Source organism: Hippoglossus hippoglossus, chromosome 3, assembly GCF_009819705.1.
Source record: "Hippoglossus hippoglossus isolate fHipHip1 chromosome 3, fHipHip1.pri, whole genome shotgun sequence".
NCBI classification, from domain to species: domain Eukaryota; kingdom Metazoa; phylum Chordata; class Actinopteri; order Pleuronectiformes; family Pleuronectidae; genus Hippoglossus; species Hippoglossus hippoglossus.
In genome coordinates, this window is record NC_047153.1 from 22,722,165 (window position 1) to 22,746,454 (window position 24,290).

The 24,290-nt window shown below is 43.6% G+C and overlaps 1 protein-coding gene across 3 annotated transcripts in view; it reads right to left on the reverse strand.

Moving 5' to 3' along the window:
- fto (FTO alpha-ketoglutarate dependent dioxygenase) overlaps nucleotides 1–23,323 on the reverse strand; it is a 120,936-nt gene extending 97,613 nt beyond the window's left edge. The window contains exons 1-4 of one of the 3 annotated variants that reach the window (XM_034577530.1): nucleotides 23,082–23,321; nucleotides 1,996–2,073; nucleotides 1,388–1,908; nucleotides 876–1,327 (exon numbers count right to left, since the gene is read on the reverse strand). In XM_034577530.1, coding sequence (XP_034433421.1) covers nucleotides 876–1,327; nucleotides 1,388–1,908; nucleotides 1,996–2,073; nucleotides 23,082–23,123 — 1,093 coding nt within the window. In that variant the 5' untranslated portion in view covers nucleotides 23,124–23,321. Of the gene's footprint in view, nucleotides 1–875; nucleotides 1,909–1,995; nucleotides 2,074–23,081 lie in introns of all 3 variants that reach the window. The other 2 variants (XM_034577521.1, XM_034577515.1) reach the window with 2 other exon arrangements.
- Between the last annotated feature and the right edge of the window lie 967 nt (nucleotides 23,324–24,290).

The window sequence follows — 24,290 nt, forward strand, 5'->3', positions numbered from 1 at the left end:
AAAAAAAAAAAAAAGTCAAAAGACTAATGGACAAAGACAAGCTTCATTAATCAGTTAGTGTTCTGAGTATTGTTTTTAAATAAAAAAAAATAGATTGTATGGTTGTGCATTGCATTGTATTACATACTATCCAAATTTATCTAAAAAGAACAATAGATATTACAACGACCTTAATTTAGGTATAACACTTTTCACATGGTGGTACTCTCCTCTTCAGCTGTTTTGAATATTCTCTAGAAAGCAAAGTTCTCCCCTGGCTTAGACTCTATCAACTCCATCAGCAAATACGATTAGCTCTTGAAAAAGTGCACATGCCATAATTAGGAGACAACGTATTATCCATTACGTACAGTCAGGAACACTTTTCAAAGCAGGGCTCATTATTCCATATCAGATAATTGCACATTGATCATTTCTTGGGGAAATGATTTAGATGAGATGCAGCGTGTGTGATAAGGCCTGTTTGCTAGACTGCACCATTGAGCGCACGTTAAGAGCTCAGATCTAAATGTCTGTGATCTCCCAACGCAAAGTCAGTGATAAGGCTGTCGGCGGCAAGCTGGTGATGACATTTGATAATGCCCTGACACTATCACACAGACAGATCTAATGGTTGCCTCACCAGAGGCCATGTGTACAGCTGCCACAGCGCTGCTGTAGGGCCATAATACACAAGGTTAGCTGCATCTGATCCACTATAAAGCAACTGAGATAAGTTGATGGGATATTGAAGTGAAAAAAGGAATCTTAATTTCAAAAACCGACTCACATGATCTACTTTGAATGAAGGTGTTTAAGAGTTAAATAATAGATTCTAAAGTGTTTCATCTGAGGTTCACAATGTTCAGTCTTTGTCACACAGCTATAACCCTTACCTTTGTCATTGTGACAGCTATAGCTGTAAACGGCCACTGGCGAATGAGAGACCAGGTTCTCATCGTGGTGCCACCCTACCGCCATTTTCCCCATGCCGTAGTATGGCTCCTCTTTCAGATGGCTCATTGCTGCTGGGTCCATGTAGTTGAGTAAGGTGACATTGAACTTGACCAGACCGGTGCATACCTGTGGCGGACTGGGCTGGGAACATCCCTGCCTACTTGGCGGTTCCTCCTTGTCGTCAATGTGGTGTTCTGACAGGCTGTGCTTTAGATGGGACACAGGTTTCTCCTGGAGCCCCAGTCCCACAGGTTCAGTCTCTGTGCCACTGATGGTCTTGGTCGCCCAGCTCTGACATTTTCCTTCACTTAGTTCCAGGCCTGCTGCAACACTGGATTCACTTGGTTTGACCTGGGAGGACTCTCCCTCCTCACTGCTGTGTTTGGACTCAGTCTCCCACTCCCCTTCTTGTTTTGACCCTGTGCAGCCTTCTTCACTGTGTTTCGACTCAATGTCCCACTCCTCACTCTGCTTGGACTCTGTGTCCCCTTCCTCACTCTGTCGGGACTCTGAGTCCCCTCCTTCACTGTTCTTGGAGTCTTCACTATGTTTAGATTCCGTGTCACCCTCTTTACCCTGTTTGGCATCTACCTCTCCCTTTGCACATTGCGTTACCTTGTCTCCTTCTCCTTGAGACACGTCTGAGCAGAACAAGGTGTTAAGCTCCCACAATGCCTTGCAAGCAGCACTCAAGTCAGGGTCACAACAGTTTAGTCCTCTGACCTCAGCGTCATCACTGTGCCAGGGGATGGCAAAGAGCCGCGTGTCAAGATAGCGATAGGTGTGGCCAGGCTCCCCCAGCAGAACCCGTGACACGGTAGTGAATACATCTCTTTCACGGACGCGAACTAGATCCCTCAGTAGGCAGCCCTTACTTCTCAGGGTGAGCAGAGCTGCCTGCACCCGGCCATGGAGCTCAGCAGGCAGCGAGCAGGATCTCCTCAGAACCAGGCCGGTGTAACTGGAATCCCACTGGGAAACAGAAGACATTTTCATCAAAATGACACTAACACAATTTTACAAACTTTTACAAACATTTTCTGAGTGTGTCTGACTCACCAGGTGCTGAAAGCCCCGGTCTGAAGGTCCCAGAAAGGGGATCTTCTGATCTCCCAACTCTTGGAGTAGCTTCCGCCTCTGTGGAGCAGAACACAGTAAAACAAGCTGATAAGCAGCTGCAATAATCTGTTGCATTTAGCTACTTTGTGTTTTTTAACATACTAACTTTGATGTCTAAATTCAAAATGGCCTGGACTTTTCTTTTCTAATCTGATACTTTTAGTATAGAGCTTTTCGCCAGAGGTAGGAGGTGGTGTGATCGGCAAAAATGACTTCTATAACCCAATTGCTGAGGCTAAAAAACTCAAATTTACAAAGCCAAAGCCAACCTCCAGAATACTTTTAGTTTTTGCATGCACCCCTATTTGGTAGAAGTCTGAGATGTCCTAACAGAAATCACACAACCGAATCAAAAGGGACTTTAAGCTTCTGTTAATGAACGAGATTTTACAATTGATGCATTCAAACCCAGCCGCCATATCACAGAAACCTGGTAACTACTCACTTTCATTGACGTCTCACAGTTTTATGATTTTTTGCGAAGGCTGCTGTGGGGGTTCCTCACAACCTTATAAAAGTTGGCCTGTGCCATACAGGGCTGCTCCAATATAACTGTTATAACCTGGTGGACGGATCAAAGTGCCTTTCATTGGGCCACATTCCACTCTGACCTGTAAATCCAATGGCAACTGGCATAAAAACTGTATTCCCAAATAAATTTCACAACCGTTTCCCCAGCCTGCCCCATTCTTCCCTCCTGTGTGAGCTTGTGTGAGTGTTAGTGTGTGTTCACACAGGTGCACACACAGTCAGTCTCTGTATGGTGTCTCAGCACCAGTAGAAGGAGAACTGTCACCAGCACGCCACTGTCTTTTTACATCTCTTGAAGTTTTGGGGGACAAGCCTGTTGATTAACAACCAAATGGCTGTGACAGTTTACAGAGAAATAACACTGTGTATATTTCTGAGACATCTACAACCAATATTTCTTCTGCACTAATCATGCCAGAGGCCTAATGTGGCAAGCCACTGGGAATATGAGAGCCAGCTGCCAAAATAAGTTCTGACTTTTAAAGGAAAAGAAAATGTCCTGTTAATAACCCTGAAGTACAGGTATAAAGAGGATGTGTCCCAACTTAAAAGGGAGCTGGATCAAAAAAGAGGGCAAGTGGTGAAACTAGGTGCATTAAAGACCGGACAGAGGAAAACAGATCCAAATAATGGAGGCAGAAGAAATGGGAGGGCATCAGATCTGAGGAGGTTTGGCGATTTTACCTTCAGGGCTGAATCTTTACCTTAGGCTAAACAACACAACACCTACTGAAAGTTCTTTTAGAGGATACACATGAGTGTACAGGCCTTCCAAGTTATTCTGGAACAAAAAAAACAGAATTGCAGACAGTTGGAATCTAAAAAACAAAACAACATGCACTATTCATGGCCAGACTGCATTCAAAGGCTGTTGGAAGAAATTGACAACCTGACACACATTCATTGGTGTCAAATTCTAACTCATGACAGAAGCTCAAGATATCAAGGTGAGGCTCTGGGCTGTAGTTGTATGAGCATGCATCTGTGTGTATCTGTGTTAGTGTGTGTGTGTGTGTGTGTGTGTGTGTGTGTGTGTGTGTGTGTGTATCCTGGCATACATTGACTGTAGCTGTGTGCATTTGCGCAAATAAGTAAGAAATCATTGCAGACTGTTTTATTGAGAGTGCACAAAGCACTACTCTATACACAAACACGAAAGTACTGTATGTGTGTGGGAGTGTAAGGGTTTGTTTGTGTGTGAGGCTCCCGTACACACACACACACACACACACACACACACACACACACACACACACACACACACACACACACACACACACACACACACACACACACACACACACACACACACACACACACACACACACACACACACACACTTCCTGAAAAACACACAGCCGGGGTAGCAAGCATGATGCCTCAACCCCAAATACACACAACCAGGGCTGTCACACACTTGTCAAATACATCAAGCTACTCAGAAATTCCACAGTTAAAAAAAGAAAGACAAGAAGTTACCGGAGCCCTCTGAAGCAGATGGACTCTTGCAGTATCAGAGAACCGCAGTGTCTGTCTCCCTGTCTCTGTGTCTGCGCCTGATTCTAGGAGGAAAACCAGGAGGTGCAAGAAAAGGTCTGCGTTTCCACTCAGACCCAAGAAACAAGATTACCAATCCCATAATAACGCGGATACTTCACGCTAGCCGTGCCAACCGTCTGCGCTGAGTGATATATCTGATGCTTTTTTTTTCATTTTTTAAATCTCTCTCTTCCTTGATGGGATTATTTCCTCAGCCAGACTGTTTATCACAGAAAAACATATTAGGTAGAATAGAACTCAATTGGTTTGCTTTGATCTTGGCCTATAAGAGATATCAAACTGTGTACCATATATTTATTTATTTCATTCATTACCCTTCTGTGACACTTCATCGGACACTTTCTTCAAAGCATTTTTTGCAGAGTAGATTAATGTCCAGCACTAAGCATCGATAGCTCAAAATAGCCAGATAACTGCGCTGCTGCGAGGATAAAAGCTCCTTCAGTCTAACTTGTGTCTGCCACAGAGGTTCCATTGGAACGCACTGAACGTGGTACGGCTGCTGAGGGAGGACACATGAACCTTATTACTGCAGATAAAAGCTACAATGTCCAAGTAAGTAAAATTATCAACCCATGTAGTAACACATCTCGCGTTTTCTAAAACACACCTTGGACCTTTCATCTCTTAAAATCACAGTGCCCCTTCTAAACCTTCCTGTTTGGAATGGGCTGTTTGCTTGGCCTGTGGTAATGCTGCTTGCTGCTTTCTTTCTGAAACTGTAGAAGTCACCTGTAGTAATTGAGCTACTACAAGTAAAGAGCAGTCCGCTGGACCATGAAGCCACACCGCTGCTGCACAAGAGCTGTTCACCTGTCTATTCAGAGAACTGCAGAATCAGTTGTTTGTGTCATTGTCGTGAACGCCCCTGTTGTTGTGAATGAGCAGTTGTCATGATCAACAACGTCACTAATGTTGATGAGTCCCAGTCACTGCTACAGACACTGGTCGACTGTGAACAAGTCCCAATCGCGCTAAATTCTTGGGACCTTAACAATACACATTTCAATGTGAAGCCGGTGAGGTGAATGGTTCTCGAGATATGCAAGCCACAGACAGACACACAGACAGACAGACAGACAGAGATTACTAGAATTACTGCATAGATCAAAGGTTGAACCAATTATTCATATGAAATCAATATGATTAGGTTCACCATATTTTAAGTGAAAGGACGGTAGTGCCTCCCTCAATACAGGTGCCTCAGAGTGCAAACAGACAGAAAACCTTGGATCTCAAACAGGTCAGCTCAACTGTCATGAGAGATAGCTGTGTAACAGAGCTCTGTGTTTAAACAGCAAACCATTGGTACTTGTGTGACACCCAATTCATAAATGCTCTTCTTCTGCAAAAGTGATGGTGAATCAACAGTTCTGACAAGCCGGCTGTAAAACGTCGGAGTCAAACAGACAGACTGCCCGTGGACATCAAAGACGCTTCCTCCTTGCTCCATTTGGCGGTGGATCGAAGAATGTAGGGAGCTTGTGTGAAGCGACAGAAGGTGCTGGCTCCAGAAAGGACCAGGGAGTGCCCACTGACCCAGAGCAACTGTGTCTGAATGCATACTGAATTGAAAAAGTTTGTAGAAGCCTTGAATTTAGTTTTGAATGTTTTTTTGTTTTTTTTAACTGCAGAGCAATTAAAAAAAAAAAATTCTAAAACCCAAGACCCTGACGATACTCAAGTTTGATCCATAAAGGTCAACATCTACCTCATCTTTGGAGTATGTCACTAACTTGAACTATAAGTGAGATTACACATCACCTAGGTGCAATCTTAAACAAATAACTGCACAAGCACACACATACAGGGAAAGGTTCCAACATTTTCTTCCTAAAATAAGCCAATCCTCCAAATGCACAAAATGAAAAATCCAAAGCTCTAGTTGTTAGTGTGGGAAATGTTCTTTTTCTACCTATTTTTGCAGATTATACTGCATTTCATGCATGCCACACTGAAACAATACTCATGGCAAAGGATTAACCATTTCCCCCCTCTGACATTTTGTTTACAGCCACTTGTGGTACTCATTTATTTTAGGAATACAAGCTAGAAGCTGTGACTCAGTGTGATGGCAAACTGGCCGGACTAGTAAATGGCTAACTGGAATGTGTGGGACTTGACCTCAGAGTAGGGCTGTCGGTAATGTGTAAGCCCATGTCTGTGCACCCACTGCTCAAAAACAGGCCATGAATATGAATTGGACTGTGAGAATCAGAGGTGAGACGGGAAGATGTTGCCGGTAAGACATAAAACACTGACTTCCAGCTGCATTTCAGTCAATAACATTTTTTGTAGACAAACTATATTACCCTGTGATGTATTTACAGATTAAGTTTGTTTTGTGTCCATTTAAACTCACGAATAGTGCAAAATTAATGTAAGTTATTGAGCACATCAGCATCGTAAACGTTTCTCATATGAACCCATTGTAGATAGACTACAAATTTCGGGGCAGTTCTTAAAGTTTATAAGTGTTTTTTACCTCTGCCAATAAGGTTATGTTTTAGCCCCTGTCTGTTTGTTTGTTGGTTTGTTTGTTTGTTTGTCATCCGGATTGCGCAAAAACCTACTGAAACTAGATCCACAATACTTTTTTGAAGAATTGGACATTGGCCAAGATAGAACACATTCAATGATGGCATAGCTCCAGAAAAAGGGGTGGACCCAGGATTTTTTTACCATTGCGAGACAAGGATGTTTTGGTTTTTTTTCGATTTTCTTGGATTTTCCAAGGAATAATACATTGATGTTGATTAATAAAAATCTGTCATATTTAGGGGACTGATATCTATAATCAATTCGTTGCAGCTCAATTGAATTCAAGGGGACTGTTGGGCCTTGTCGGAGGTATGCACTCTACTGAGTGCCATTCTAGTTTTGTTTTGTATTTCAGTCAAAATTAGAAAGGAAACTGAAAGACAAAACTAAATCCTGAAATAACTGAGGATTAATGCTTCTCCATTAACCACCTGCATATTTTTCAAATCACTGCAGTGAACATTGTGTATAAATCGACAGACACGTTCAGCATGTGGTCAGAAGGGGTCCGCAGGTGGGGTAAGTGATGACAAATGGCAGACAGGCAGTCTCTGGCCCGTTAGCGGTTGTCGGAGGTTGAAGGCTGCGTTGTTCATTTCACCTCACGGCAGGTCGGCGGGGGACGTGATCATTAATATTACAAGTTTACCATCCATCTAGCTGAACAAGGAGCCAGCCCATTTCAAGGGCTGGCGCTGGGCAGACCTTTCACGCCCTGTTTATAACACTGATCTAAGCACATTAACAGAGCTGTGGGGGAACCACTGCCAGTCGTTAATTAGATTCACACTCATACACACAAACGCAATGGGACCACCTTTATGGGGGTCCAGTCACGTTTGAAAAATGTCACACGTGCAAGATAAGGTAAACTAACACATACCCGGTGTGCCAGTTTAACTCAACATCAAAAGGCCTGTCCTATTCTCTCTTTGGGAGCCATGTGTACACTTTCTCCCACACATACTTACTTAAAGCTACTCTTGCAGTCATCCCAAGGTACATGTAATTCTGTCAGGAATAGAGTATGTGTGCATGTGAGAAAGGAAGAGATGAAGGGAGGAAAAAGAATTGGATCTCATCTGTTTTTTGAACTCTCCCACTCTCTATCTCTCTCACTGCACCTGACGGGCTTACTGAGAGACCAAGGTTTCCAGATCAATCATTCAAAAGTATTTACAAATGCACAAAGCCAAACACAGACAGGTTGGCACATGGCCACTCTGTTTAAGTGCTTTTCAATGTGTCTGTGGTGTCAACTTCTATTTCACACCTATCTACACCTCAAAGGGGGGAAGAAAAGATGTTTCTGTGACCTTTAGCAAATGTCAAATCTGGAGAGAAGAGAAGGAGAGAAAGCGAGGAGGGCGATCTAAAAGATCTGTCGATGTATGCCTTACATAACCTTTTTATTTATCTGGGAGACACTGACTGAGCATGCTCTTTATCAGAAACATACTAGCTGCTTCACACTTGCATACCTACACAATTGCACACACAGGAGCTGCACACTACATCTAATGATTTCTGCAAGTAAACAAAAAGTTTCTCTGTCCTTTGCTGTAGCAACTGGGGGTTAAATGTCTTGTTCAAGGAAATCTAAAGGTTTACACCCAGATTAAGATTTAAACTAGCATCCTTGTTGTCGCAGGAGTAAAATGTCCAATTTCTACAAATTCTTGGCTACTATTAGCAACGTGAGGGGCCATTTGCCCATTTTCCTTAATTGTTAGTTTTGCAGCCAAGCCATAATCTTTCCATTAAGATATTGCCGATTGAGGAAAGCGTTTTAGTTTTCGCCTTCAAATTACAAAATGCTTTCATGAGGTCAGCGGTTTTCCATGTGGAATGGCCAGTTTCAATGCAGGCACAGTCCCTTGGTATTCAGACAGGGTCCAATTCAGCGAGAGAGAACAGGGCAGGGGAAAGAGTGAGAAAATGTGGACAGGAGAGAGAGATGGAGGGAAGAAAGAGAAGAGAGGATGGAGGGTGTTGATTGAAAGACTGTGATTAGCAGTTTTCAGCAGGGGCACCAGGGCCATTGAGTTGTTCTAACAGGGCTGCCGCGTCTCGAGGTGCAGTCAAGGAGAAGTCAGTGCTTTAGAAAGCTCCCTCGATTCTCCATTCCCCCCCCCCCTCCCTCATTCACTCCCACCACCCACGCCACACTTTTCCTGTCCCTCCAAAAAAATCAATATGGCTGTGTAAAGTGCAGCCTGGCCCAGGGGAGGGCTGGCTAGTTGTAGGGGCTAGATGCAGGGCTTTAGGGGAGGACAAGAAGCGTCCTCCAGGACGGTCCCAAAGGCAGTGTCAAGGACAGGACCTGAGGACAAGAGGACCGAGGCCATCATATTGCCCTTTCCCTCTGCATCATACCCCCTCTCTGTCCCCCTCCCTCTCTCCCTCGTTGTGGCCCATTCTTGGCTGGCTCAGCGGGGCAGAAGAGATCGATAAGCAGGTGGAGCATTTAAAATCCCCAGCTCCAGAGGCTGACTTTACACTCCTCAGAGCCCCGCAGACCAGCACATCGCTCAGGGTATAGAGCAGCTGGATGGATGGACGTGTTGCTGTTACTATGGTCACACCTGGCCATTGAAAGGTTTGTGATTTGTGACAATAAACAATTCAATAGCACTTAGCCATACACAGTGTCTGAAGGGTGTAGAGCCAGACTATTCACAAACACTGCCATTGTCTCAACATGTCACAGATCCGTAACATTCAGGCAAGTCAGGCAGCTATAGACCTACATACCCATGTGCTGTATTTAAGGCCACACTGCACCTATGACATACTGTTACTTATAGAATAAGGCATCAAAGATGGCTTAAAAAAACTGGCATGTATCATCATTGTCAACAGGGGTGTCCCTCATTTCCATACAGTAGGCTTGACGAAGACGCCTGTACATGATGTGGATGAAGTGTGCAAGGAGGATTTCAGTCGTGCCGCGTGTCTCTGTGTGTGAGTGACTGATCACAGTAGAAGTGGCTTGTGTCTCTAATCCAGTACCACTGTTAGACAGTGCAAAGACCCGGCTCTGTGTACCGCAGCACCGACTGATCAAACCCATCATGTGACAAGCAACCTCTTCAAATGACGATGATTTCCCAGCTCTGTGTCCTTTCGACTCCACATTAGATCATCTTCTGACACTGCCGAGTCTGGTACTTCATCTGGGATAAAGATGATGTGCAATCCGACCCAAGGGGTTGAGAGTCAAGGGTAAACGATGGGCTAAGACTGGGGAACTATGCTGAATTGGCTGACAGCTGTGACAATTATCATGTGGTATATTATAACCTTATGCTAAACCTAAGATTTGATACTTGACAAAACACTTCATGGATCATTTACCATCAACTCGGCTGTGTGTCACATTCACTGCAGCATAAGATTGTGAAACATATTCAAAATAGAGAGGATCCTGTTGACTTCAGTTGTTCCAAACCCAGGCCTAAGTTGCCCATTCATCCAACTGTGATGAGCGGTTTTACTTTTCTGCAATCAAATAGATCATGTATTTTTCTGCAGACAACTAGGGCAACCTTTTGAATTATTTGTTCAAATGTATTGAATAAAAACCTGATATTTCAATATGGTATTATTAACAAGCTAATGCCATTTTAAATGCTGACAGTCACCTAAGCCACCAGAAAAACATATGGTACAAAACAGATGTGGACTGAACATCTAGGACAGGTCCAATTCTCAGTCATGTAGTCTTTGACCCAGATAAACTGGCATTATGATGATGTGACCTTAGATTAATATTGAATTAAGGCCAGAATATCATTTGTAGCTGTTTACATGACCGTCAGCCTGTCTTCCTGGAATCCTGTAGCAGATAAGTTTGGTGTAATGGCATTAGCCAAATCCTGAAGTATAGCAGACGGCACTTGTCTTGCTTGAGAAGCCACGTCATTTCTTTATTTATTTTTCCTTCACTCATTCCGAACAAAGGGAAATATTCTACCAGGAATTGAATAGCTTAATCCTCTTTTCACTCTTCCCAGTAGCTTGAATGGTGACAGATTAACATCCTGGAGGTTTACAAACCCAGCCATTTGAAAATGTAATTGCTGGCACCACACCGCATGCATGTGTTTAAGTTGAGGGTTAATATTAAAGCTCAAAATATGCACTGGAGGTCCGGAGGGAATGTGGTCAAACTCAAGTCACTTGGCTCTGTCACGTATGTATAAGGGAGTCGCTAAGGGAGTCGCAAGTTGTCCCAAACCCTTGCAAGGTGCCATAGTTACTGTTCACTTTTGCTAATTATTACAGCCAATCAGAGGGGTTAACGGGGCGGAGCCTGGCCAAACCATGTTCTGGGGCATTTAACAGCTGGCAGGAACGGAGGTGAATGCATTACATACTGCCCTCATCCAATAAAAATAAAACACCCTGACATCTGAGGTGTACTTAGCACAGAGGGGAGGGAGGAAGTGAGGGAGGCAACAGAGGAGGGAGGAAGAGGCTGCTAGTGGGGTGAAGCATCTGATAACATGATGTCCAAGTGCCACCTAGTGACAACTTTCCATCTTCTGTGCTCCTTGAGGTGCCAGAGCATCAGGGGTAGGGGGTAAACAGATAAAGTGACCCAGGACAGAGGGATTCAGTATCAGTTGCATATTGTTCTCTTCTTTCAAGGACGTGTCAGCGAGCACAAATCCTTTCCAAATAACAGCACGATACAGTAACATGATGATCTTCAAGAATCAAGTGTGGATTTTAATTACTTTAACGTCTTGTTCCCAAAACCCAATCAAGCAAACACTTCACCAGGCTTCAGGTGACCCTGCTGTCTGTTCAGCTTGGGGGGAGTAAGCCTGTAACACTGCACTGGTAGGCTGGTGGCCCTGGGCTCCTAGGTCCCCTCCCCTCATTAGCCCAGGTATAAATCACCCTCTGCCGGTGCCCAGAGGTGAGAAGGATGAGAGTTGAGGTGAGCTTGAAATAATGCTTATGTCACAGCAGGTCAGCCCTCCATTATGGCCGTTTCAAAAACTATTAATCTTGCTTGTAGTCAGTGGCCTAGAAATAATTACTTCATCTAACCCATGTAATACAGCATGACCAGCAGTCGAGCCTGGTCAATTTGAGGCTGGGGAGGCAAGGTGGGGGGGTGGGTGGGTAGAGGAGAGGAGAGTGTGGGGTGGGGAGTGCACAAATTACCGGGCCCTGTCTCCTGCTACTGGGTGACTGATGTCCTGCTCACTTCAGCTGTGGCCTTTTACACTGATTTAGATAGATACACATGCGTGCGCACTGAGAGGCGGATCATGTACAATCACACATATGTATGCACATTAATGCATGATTAAATACACACACACTCACTTTGACAAGGGAACGCACAAATCACATTATTTTAAACAAGGGCTCATCAAGGCACACAACAACATCATTTGTTTTGGTAAAGCATGCAGAAGTGAGTCTAATAAAACTAGACCATCCACTGGCCCCTGCCACAAAAGTATACGATGTTAGATCAAATGTGTTAACAAGTTTTTATGACAAATTGTACCAGTTGCTATCCAACTTAAACTGAGCTTTGAAATGTAATTTGTCTTCAACAAACTAGAGGGAAACTGAAAAATAAATGAAATTTATTTGGAAATCATTTATTTTACAAAAACAAAAAGTATGTAAGTAAAAAATGCCTCACGTTATCTGTCGGAATCTATTTTGAAAGCCAAGATATTACACACAGGCATTCACAGCATGGCGCATGCAAAGATTTGGTGGTTGTGTCTGTCCATCTTCCTCTAGTCTATGCTGCTCAACACTGCCCCCTTGAGTGGCTCCACAGCTACAGATACAATCACCTGTCTCCCTGGTGAAGAACTGATCCAACCCCCCCCCCCCCAAGATAAAAACAATAAATGCTACGATTGGAGAAACCTACACTGTGGGTAAACAGAGGAGCTATTGCAAATTCGGCCTCCATGAGCGTCACAGGAAGTATGTATGAAATTACATAAATAAATGCAGCGCTCCAGTGGCTGTCACAGCTGGCATTGCAGGTGCAAATTTAATTAGTCAAGGTGAAGTCTCCCTTGTTGTCTGAGAAGAGGGGGGGTCCTCACCATGCACGACTGTAAACACACGCTATATCCTAATCAGGTGTCACCACAGCATTTGATCAGCCCGCAAAAACTTGTCACGAATCCCCGGCAGAGAGTGGGCCGAGCAGGAGAACAAAAGGAAAGAGCTGTCATGAGAGAACAGGGTGGTGGTGGTGATGGCAGTAGCAGTGGATGAAGAGAGTTTGCCCATTAGCAGTCTCTGTTGCCTAGCTCTCTCCCGCTCCCCTTAAAGTCTCTCCTTCGCCAGTTTTCTGTTTTTCTCTGTGTGGCTACCTGCAGTATATCCTCCTCACTGCATCCCAGCGCAGTTCTGTGCTGGAAAATCTCAACCACAGCTGTCATGCTCGTGCTTCACAACCGCCAACAAAGCTTCCAAAAGAAAACCCCAAAGTAGTACACTACTTTTGTTTACCTACCGAAAAATCCACACGTGTACAGAGATCCAAGCTTTGTTCATTTTGTTTTTATCAAGTACCACTAAGTAGATGGTTCTCCTGTAAAGCAGGAGGACTAGAGGAGAAGAACTAGAGGCAGACATGCTGTTCTTCTCCTGCCCAGCGCCTCCAGGCTGCGTCGAGGCAGTGCAGGAACATGCGCAACATTAGATACTGTTTACCTCTCGGTTTGGCTGATATTGAATACATTAGCCGATTGAACCTCATAAGAAACACAGGCGAGTGACAAGGCCCAATCGTCTTTGCGACTACCATGGTAACTGAGATTACAGGCTAACAAAGAGCAGACAGGACGAAAAAAATATTTAAAACCCGAATAGTGATACATAAATTAATTAAAGGACAAAAAAACAAGTGGAGAATTAAAGTTTGAACATCTGTCAGCGACTTAGCTTCCCAACGTAATACCAGTGTTAGAACATTTATACCCTTGAAGTTAATGATCCCCTCTTTAATTGACAGTCAAGGAAAACTGGCTGCGGCAGCATCCTGCCGAGACTCCGATAAGAGGCCCCCTTCCCCCTCCCAAAAATAAAATAAAAAAAAAACAGTTTAAAGAACCTTGGCACTAATCCCTATTGTCATCCCAGCGCAGCAGAAGGACTTACAAACACAGATAACTCTGCAGAAGCTGTCTATTTCTCAGGAGTTATGGGGACAGGCGAGCTGCTGTGTGCCTCAAATCAGTCACTCAGATTAGCCCAATCCCTCTGTGCTGTCAGTCAGCCGAGACACTAGCCTGTCATCGCATTTACATGAGTCCATCTCCTGAGTGACAATGCACCCTATATATGACAATGGCTGTGGGGAAGGGGTCCACTCGCCGATAGTGGGTGTACAGTATGGCAGACGGGCTGTTGTTGGATTAAGCTCATGGTGTGTGCTGCGCTCATGTCTTCACTGACACTCCAACAACACGTTTAAGGAGTCTTAACCATTGCTGTTTTTCTGTAGTTGCGAGAATGTGGGAGATGTATGTCAGATGAGGCACAAGCATAAACCTACAATGACACTCATATACACACAGTGGGATAAACTTCAAAAACTTGGAAATACAGAATTACTTTTAGAAAAAAAACACAAGCTTACCTAGTGTATGTCTCCCCAAAGTTGGACTCAAGCATGACTGTAATCCACCTACTTTACTTAACACGGTGAAGCTCAAAGAACTAAAGAGGAAACAACATAAAAACTAAGTGTGTGCAATAGAAAACATCTGGATCAGTCTTCATCATCGATACACACATGGTGGAGATTAAAAGGCCAACACTGACTAATATCTCTGGAAAGTAAAATTAGATATAAAACACAAACATTTGATGGTTAAATTAAAAATGGGTTAGTTCCTGTGGAGTACGGGTTTTTGTGCTACTTGAATGCACCTGAGAGCACACAATGTGCTGGCTGTTTTTTATGCTTCTGTGGCTCACTCCACTTCAGCCAGTCCTACAACAAATGACAGTGGATGCCCTCTACATAACAGGGCCAGGGCAAGCATGACACAGGGGTTGACAACTGAACCCTCAAACTCCCTAACCCCTACCCCTGCCATACAGACACGCACACACACCCACACACACAGTAGCTCTGAAAACAGCCCTGACATGACCGCTCAGCTGCCTTCTCTAACCCCTCCTTGTGTTTTTTCTCTCTCCATCTCACTGGAGACAACCCTCAATTCAAGAACGTTTTAGCAAGGCAAGTGGATGTGACCCGCTGCCCCCCAGTCAGGCTCATCTGAATAAACAGAGTTGAAGAAACAGGCAGAGGGGGAGAAATCTGCCTACATTATGATAGGAGGAGAGAAGATGGGATTCAGCCAAGGGGCTCCTTTCTTTATGCACGTTTGATCAAGTGCTTGACAGCGGCAGTGGATGGAATTACGGACTGTTGAACAAAAGTGGTGTGGGTGTAAGTGTGTGTGGGAGGAGGTGTGTATGTGTCTGTGCAGTTCAGTCTGGACAGCTAGGTTTCCATGGCCTGACAGTGTTAGGCTTGTGACAAGCCTGCCGCACCACACCACCACCACCACATACAACTCGCCCGCCAGCCTTCGCAGTCCATCACTCAGGATGGCCGAGGGAAGTGCCGTGAGAAGAGGTCAGACGTGGCGGAAAAGAGGGAGGGAGGAGTGAGGAGAAGAGGATGAGGATGACGAGGAGGAAGGGAGGGCTGGTCAGGGGTTAAGTGTGGAGAAGACAGCAATGAAAGGCAACTGTCATGCACCAGTGCTCACCCAGGAGCACCTGTCTTGAGGAGAACATGCAAAGTGTGCCGGTCACGTCCCGACAATACCCCCACTTTTCTACACAGACACACAAATCAACACACACTCTCACACACACATAAACACACATACACACATTCAAGCTCTCAGCAAAGGGCTGATGCTCCACCATTGGAAAGGCATCGCCTGTCTGACAGAATGCCAGTCAAGCTGTCGTTGGCTGCTTCGCATATGCAAGGAAAAGTTAGGCTGATGAGGAAAAAACACAGGGGCTCAGAGGAAGAATCACTGAGACATGAACAGACTACCTGAAGTGAGCAGACACTTCTCAAAGGCTTGATACAGAGTAAATGCTGGAACGAGCAAAAAAAAAAAGACCCATGGAAGAAAATCCAGGACATAAACTCTATAGAGAATCTTACAAACACAAAGTAAACTTCAAATCCTGTGTGTCCTAATAACTTTTGATTAGTGTTGGTGTTTATGTTGACGTGTAAAGTGAGCGCAGGTCAGCAGGGGAGTAAGGAAGGGTAATACAGCAAAGTACAAGGTACCCAGGCCGCCGATGCAAAATTGACTGAGCTGAAACCCAGCGGTTCATGAAAGTATTAACCGAATTAACCGACATGAGAGAGACTAAGTCTTAAAAATAAAAAAAGTTATTATTATAAATCGGTTGGAGGTTCTAAATGTCAGTTTTGATACATTTCCGGTATATATATATATATATATATATATATATATATATATATATATATATGAGGCTTATATTACTGCGAGCTGGCTAACTGCTATAATCTGGTTATGGCTAAAAGAGGAACTTCCTATGCTCTCAGCTAAAGCCCAGGTATTTTAACACATTTTCATTGCTCACATTTATGGAAAAGAACTTATGATGTACAAATTAACAGTCACTATTTACAGCACCTTGTGAACCTGGCATCCTGCAGCTTTTGTGAATGGAGGGTTTTGGACGTTCCATTGAAACCAGATGTTGGGCAGCACCATAGCAGCAGGCACTTTTATTGGAAAGGTGAGTCATTACAAAAGGAAAATAAATTCACAAATAAACAGCATGAAGAAGGCTCTGTCTTGTGCAGGTGGCTTTGCGTAGTGAAATCATGTTTATTGGCTTTCTCTATAATTAGCAACAACCAGGGCGGCAAGGATGTATTTTGGGTAACAGTGATTATACTGACTTTTTGCAAGTCTGATGCAATATCTCTGTAACTGTAAATTTACCCAAAACTTAAAGAAAAACATATTTAAGATGTTTAACACAATGAGTTATGTACTCTTAGCATTCAAACCAGCCACAGTGCCACATATATATATATATATGGAGTGTGTACATACAAACACACAACGGAACATTCAAAGACATATACACACCTCAAACTTACCCTGATCAGCATCAAGATAACACACACACACACACACACACACACACACACACACACACACACACACACACACACACACACACACACACACACACACACACACACACACACACACACACACACACACACACACACACACACACAATCAGAATGCCAAACAAACACAAATGGAAAATAACGACTCATCCGGATCATAGCCTCGAGTGGCTAATGAACTCCCAGGAGGCTCTAGCCTCTGTGTATGAGGTGAGAGGGTCATTCCCATGTTTATTCAGCAACAGTCCAATGAGCCACCACCATCTATTGATTGAACTGATTATTCTGTGTCTCTCTTGTGACGGGACACATGCATGACAGATGAACCCTACTTGGGCAGGTCACATGCGATATAATCTCATTGAATCTGACGGCTGATCTGGTCGGCCAGTTTGCATGATCCACACCGCGGCCTTGTTTGTGAATATGCTGACATCTGTGGCTAATGCCTCAACACTAATATGAGGTGCTCTGCACGGGCTGTCAGACACATAGGCTGTCAAGGGCTGTTTGGACAATCCTAATGACTTGCTTCCAAAGAAGGAAGCCAACGGCGTAGCAAATGCTAAATAAAGGAAAACACAAGAAAAAAACAAGTATTGGTGCCGAAAGTGTTAAATCATATTAATATTTCTTAATATTTTTTGCCAAAAAAGGTTTTGTTTAAAAATATTATTTGGTAAGTATATTACACCAGCAGCTTTTGCTGGTAGGTGTCAGCTGGTGGTTGGTGGAAACCTTTACACATGTCCCTTTTAGTTAAAGTATGACTCACTGTGGCATTCAATCTCCCCAGCACTTCAAACTGCAATGTCTAGCATGAGAATATCTCTGTTATTCCATTTAAAAGTACAACAAGATCACAGGTCTGCAACCACATATGGGAGTGTGCGGCAGGTCATCTCAGCCATGTACCCTGAGACAATGCATGCAGGCAGAGCTGTAAAAGTGGATATCCTTCCTGATGTGAACCAAATGCAGACATTTTGCACTTTTAAAATGTCATGGATTCAAAAACAGCTATTTAAAAAAAGATGGTAGGAAATAAAAAAGAAGACTGACGTGCAGGGTTTCATCCATATTATGAGAAGCTAACCTGACCTTTATATGGAGGACAATAAAAAGGCATCAACAAAGTGACTTGTGGACACTAAAAAGTAATGTGTTGCATCATTTTAACTTTAGGAAACATCTTGTTTATTTCTAAAAGTCACTCATGTGAAATTCAATTGAAGAATTTAATAATTACATCACAGATACGGTACAAGGAAAATCATACAATGTCCAATTCTCCCATTACTGGCTTCTTTAAATCTAAGACCTAGTTTGCATCACACCTTGGAGAATTTGAGACTGTAAATGCACACACACTCAACTTTCTAAGCTTTCATTGCTTAGTTTTCTTAAAACTAAGCAACTCAATATAATAAAAGATGTAGTAAATACCTCAGCAGACACACTGATCTTATCTCAATTTCCCTCTAAGTTATGATAGTGCTGCAGCTGCACCAAACTGTAACATAAATACATTAGAGGTTTCCTACGTTGTCTGAATTGGTTTGAAAGGAGGCTTGACTAACCATGCTGATCTATAAACACCTCAGTCCAAATATATGAGGCAAAGATCAAATAGGCAAGACAAGGTAAAGACATGTAGAGGAAAGGCTCAGCAGCAGACTAATCAGCCCCCTCCAACACTCACATAGCAGATCAATGAAAGACCTGGGGCCTTGGGCCTGCACTATATTACACACCAAAACTTCATATTCATTCATTGATTTTACTTTTCAGAATAGTATATCACTGAACTCCAATGGGAGCGAAAAACAGAGGCTAGGGCTGAGGTCAACCCCAGTGTGGACAGATGTTTGCACAATATTGATAGTGCACGCAAAAATAAATGACTAAATATCTGGATCAATAGCTAGTTTCCATAGCCACGACAGGTTGTTCCAGATGGAAATATATAAATAGTTCTTTATGGCTACAGGAGTGGCCCTAACGAACAAGGCCAAATGTCCCCCTTAAGGTAAAGTCTTTGATTAGCCAAGGCCAGAGGTGACAAGAAGGGTCTGCCGATCTAAGATGCCACTCTTCCAATGGCCCAAGATGCTAATGCACACAGGGGCCCAGTAAAGAGACCAAGGACATGAAAGATCATAAGCCCTGGGCAAAGTGCTCTGTGCTGCCTGACCCTCTTACTCATTTGTAATGATGATGGGTCCTAGCTACACCATTGTCAGTCATGCTCAAATAAGGTAAATGTACCATGAACAATTTAGTAATTTAGTTTCTTATATCTTTTCTATATTTTTCCATATTAAGCCACGATTAATTCTGTAATAACCAGAAGTAGAACTGGGAGGGTGGGTCTTTGCATGTGGAATTCTTCCATTTCCTACCACATGACGCAATAACGAAGTAGAGTTATACTATATGTCGAGCACCGTGTAATCAAATCAGTCCAATGGCCTGCTGCTGCTGATGATTGCACAAGGGCTTCCTGGTCTTATTTACAGCACAGCACAATTAGTGAGAACAACACCCAACCTCACAGCTTCCCCTGCTCCACAGTGGCCAATGGGGCCATAAAGAGGGTGGAACCACATCATTGCCTGCTCCTTAATTAAATGAAAGCTGTTAGGTTCATTTGCCTCCTTTTTTTACACATTGAACTGGCCGGCTCACCACTGAAGACCTCCCAGACGCCATCCCTGCTTGGCCCTAAATCATGACTGCATAAACGGCCCAGTGGGTCCCTCCTGGCCACACAGTGGCGGCCCAGCGGCAAGGCCAGAGCAGGGCATGCAGCGGATCAACACCTAGCCGGCAATAAGTAATTCTGTAGAGGATTAGCAGCATGATAGCCTGATCAATACTTTGTGCTCAGGCCATTAGGAATGCAGCGAGGAAATGACCCCCTCCGGTAATAAAGCAGGGCATCTGGGTTCTCCTTCATTTGCTAGCTCCATTAGTGTAATGGTATCATTATCTGCCACAGCCGTATTTTTCTGAGGCCTGGCTTTTCCACAGCTCGACTGGCGGGGGTCTGATGAAGCTGATGAAGCCCCCATGCAGTGTTCCCCTTTCTCCCGTTCTACTAGGAGACCAGGTGTAAATCTAGCTCTGTTGAAGCTTATGTGCTATCCTGCCTTAGGTATCCATACCATGTTTTATGTCAGTACCAAACACTATTTCTCCATTATTGGCTCATTAATAGAGCAAGCAGCATGTAGCTTGGGTTAAGAGGGAGAAAAAGATGGCCGGCAGAGCAGAAAGCTGCTGAATGTGCTGAATCTGACACCCCCCTCTTGCTAAAACACCAAGCCTGACATGACAGGACATCGGCATTAGTCACCATAAATCGTTTCCTTTACACTAATTCACCAGCTAACATTTTGTGGGGGAGAATTGATTAACCATGTCTGGATGTGTGGCCACATAATCAGCTTTTACCTCGCTAGTTGTTAATTTAACACAATTGCCAAGGGAAACACAAACCATTTTAATGAGTGTTCAGAAATTAAATACCCTAAACAGCTTGCACTAGGTGACACAACCAGAGCAAACCAATGAGGCTGATCTAAGCAATGGACTGGGCTCAGCCCGAGACCTCAAAACATCTGGTGACCCTGTGTGATCATTACTTAGCGTGCCGCTCACACACACACACACACACTCACACTCACACTCACACACACACACACACTCACACTCACACTTCCTGTTTCGGCACAGCACTTTATACTTGTCATCGCTGTCCAAATGGCGAGCTTGCATCAAAGACAGAATTAGAACATCGGGTTAAGGGACAGGGTCAGTGCTGTTTTCACACTTGCCAAGACATGAGTGGAAATTCATCCTGCGATGACAACATTGATAAAACATAATGAAATGTTTTCAATTCATTGGGGTACAAGGCGAGTTGAATGCTGCCATGTGGAGGAAACTCATGAAACTGTAGCTACTTGAGAAAATAGTGCAATGGACAAACATACAAAAAAATCTTCTAGTTGAAAATCTGCTGGTGTGTCAAACAATCTCTGATGGATCCTGTAATTTCACTAATGCAAAAAACATTAAGAGTTCAGATTTTTCAATTGAAATAAATGTGAATTACTACTCTCAATTTGTTATTCTCTTTCACCTAAAAATATCTACGTGTTGATGGCATCCAACCTGTCAGTAAGTACTGTGACTGGCTGCAGTGGGATTTTTTCTAAGGAGATTGTGTATTCATCTGGCACAAACCTGTTGGTGCTTGTGTTCTCTCACTCAGAATGGCAGTGAACCCATCATAGCTCATCTCTCACTTTGTGCAGCATTGCAAACATGCTTGCTTTCTGGAAAAGGCAAGTTATCATAACTGTATCATTATAAAACTGGCCAAAATGTATGCAGCTACTTCCTTGGCTGCTCTATAGTCATATAGTCATTTTGCAATTACAATTCCTCTTGCTCATCCTTTTATTTATCTACAGAGAAAGGAAGCTAAGCCATTAGGTCTGTGCAGTGCTGCCTGACTGCCTGAGGGCCAGCTGGAATGAGTTCTCTCTCTGAGCCACTCATCTGGCCGCCATGGCTGCTTTCATAAACAGGAGGAACCGCGTCCTACATAGTTTCACTGCTGTCTAACATGATCCAAACACATGTGCCACAGCAGACGGTATCCAAGTCAGGAGATAAGAAGAGAAGCAGACAGAGAGGTAGACAGACAGACACGGTGACTATGGGCCAAACTCAGCTCAAGATGCCTCAGGCACAGATGAGTCCTTTCCTTCCTTTCCCTTAGTTTCTCAGTAAATGCAAAAGTCCCCGGTTATACAGCTATGTGAAAGCCTGATTAAGCCCAGGTCAGCACGAAACACAGCTTAACGCACCAGCACACGCAAAAAAAACAGTTGGTCCTCACATGTTTAAAAAACGCATCCGTCTCTGTTCACATCATTGCTGCTTTCAGACATGCACTGCCTGCAGTCCAGACGTTTTCCTTGAGTTTTCCGAAGGGGCTATATGTCAGAACGCAAATGTTTGAGTCAGTTGCTCCTCACATTTTACAAAAGTTTTCCTGCCAGTCCCTGAGTAAAATGTCAGAAAAATGTCAGAGTGAGCCCATAAGGGAATGCAGAAGGAAAATGTCCAGAAAATCCACTACGAGCGATTGGGAGTGTTTGTGATGTTTCTTACACAGCAAGGCCACAAAATAAAAACAAAAACAAAATTCAAATAAGGTAAGAATACAAATATCTTAGGATGAAAAAGAGTACAGGTTGAAAACATCGACAAAGTCAACAAGATTCAAGAGTTTTTAGCACTAAGGGCCGACGCCGGGGTCGATGCTCTGTAAACAAAGTTGTGATTTCCACAGCTCAAAGTATACGTTACATCCTGCCTCCTGCAAGCTCTACCCAGGTACGACTCGCCTGAACGTTCCTGACGTTTTCCTGTCGAACCCGAACAATCTCCTGCTGCGTTCGTCATAAGTGAAAGACAAACAAATGTCAGGACCCAACTCTCTGCACACGTTATGTCTGTAGACAGCTCGTGGTGCACACATGTAATCGTCATACCTCACCAGGTTCCAGCCCATTAACACGGGTAAGCCTGTGATTAAGAATAAAACCCCACATCAGTCAATAAGTTAGCAAGTGTTTCTCAGAGCGCTGTCATCCACAGCTGTACACTGCTGGCCAGATGTGAAATACACTACACACTAACGAGCATTTGTTGTTACTGGGCATCAACACAAGATTCACTCTTCACAACAGAATGACACCTCCCAGATTCAGCTTTAAAGTTGCCTCTTGATTTTGTATTGTTATTGTTATTAATTCGAATGAACCTATGGGATAGTTATGATGTTTACTATTTATTCATGAACACCCTACAGCCTTCGAGTATCATATTGGCACATGATGTGCGATGAGCCACAAACAGCCTCTCATCAGCAGTGATAAAACTGCGTTGTAATGGAACTGTGATTCTTCATTGTGTCGGATTGAGGGGGTAAAAAAATGAAAACACAATAAAGGAAAGAGGCAAGGTGAGGTATTCGCTGACGTTCGCGGCTTTCTAGCCTTCAGAACGCGGCCGGCAGCATCGCACACGGAGCGTTAGATATTCACCGAGCGACAGGGCACAGAAATATGCCGGAGCGAAGGGAGAAAAACGCTATCAATACCTTTCTTCTCTTCTCCCCCTCACTGTCACCCGATCTTTTCATCTTCCTGGAGTTGTGTTTACGCTGCCTCGCTCTCACTGAGGGCGACGTCGGTCAATGTAGTTCGACACGGAATGGCCGCTCGCCGGGTTTATCAGGGACATGGGTTTATCAGGACAGCCCCTCGTGTTGTCTTAGTCACAGAGCTGCTGTCCAGGGTCCCTGCGTGAAATTATCTTTCATCGAGACATTCTTTGAGGACACGCTCACCACGCGGCAGCGAGAACTACAAGTCCCAGAGCGGACGCGCGCTCGCAGCGGAAGCAGCTTCGGCACGCTCCAGAGTTTGCGCGGCGCAGGTACAGATCTATAAACTCCAGATCGTCATGTTTCATGTCAGGAAAGCTTGACTGCTCGCTTTGAATGGTTGTGATATCAACACAAATATTTTACAAGAAGAAGACAACTTGAGTACCTTGAAAGGTGGTATTCAAATCAAAGCTATTATTATTATTACCAGTACAATTATTATACGTTTTTAATTTAAGTAATGTTCCTTCCTCCGTAAAGCAGCCTAGGATATCTGAAAGGTGCTATATAAATCCAAGTTCTGATTGCAATTGTTATTATTATTATTATTATTAGTAGTAGTAGTAGTAGTAGTAGTAGTAGTAATAGTAGTGGTGGTGTTGGTGGTAGTATAGTTATTTTTCTTTTGTTGTTTGTTTGTTTTTTCTCTAACTCTGTAAAGCAGCTTTGGGTATGTTGAAAGGTGCTGTTTATATTTAAGATATTATAGTTATTTTTATTATCATTATCATTATTATTATTGTGTAATATTAGTCATCGTAGTAGTTGTAATATTATTATCGCCGTGCAACAATATTTTGAAGTTTTAAATTTTATTAACACAAAGGTTTTAATATTTGACTAACTTCAATATTTTTCTTGAAAAGATCCTGGTCTGGTCTTCAGGGTGGATATTCCATATGTTTCTCCCCTGTTTTAGTAGATCAAAAGCAGTGCCACTTTCATCTCTGACTATGTGTAAAAATAGCAATCATGCTTTGAACATGCTCCAGTTCAAGTCCCGCCAACCTTCTTTTAACTTTTGCATGCATCTCAAATCCAGGTGCTTCTCCACCGGAGTGGGCTTCAACCACGTCAGCCCTTTTCCACTCACTACCGAGCATGAAAGAGCACCGTAAACGCACAGCGTCTATGTGGCTG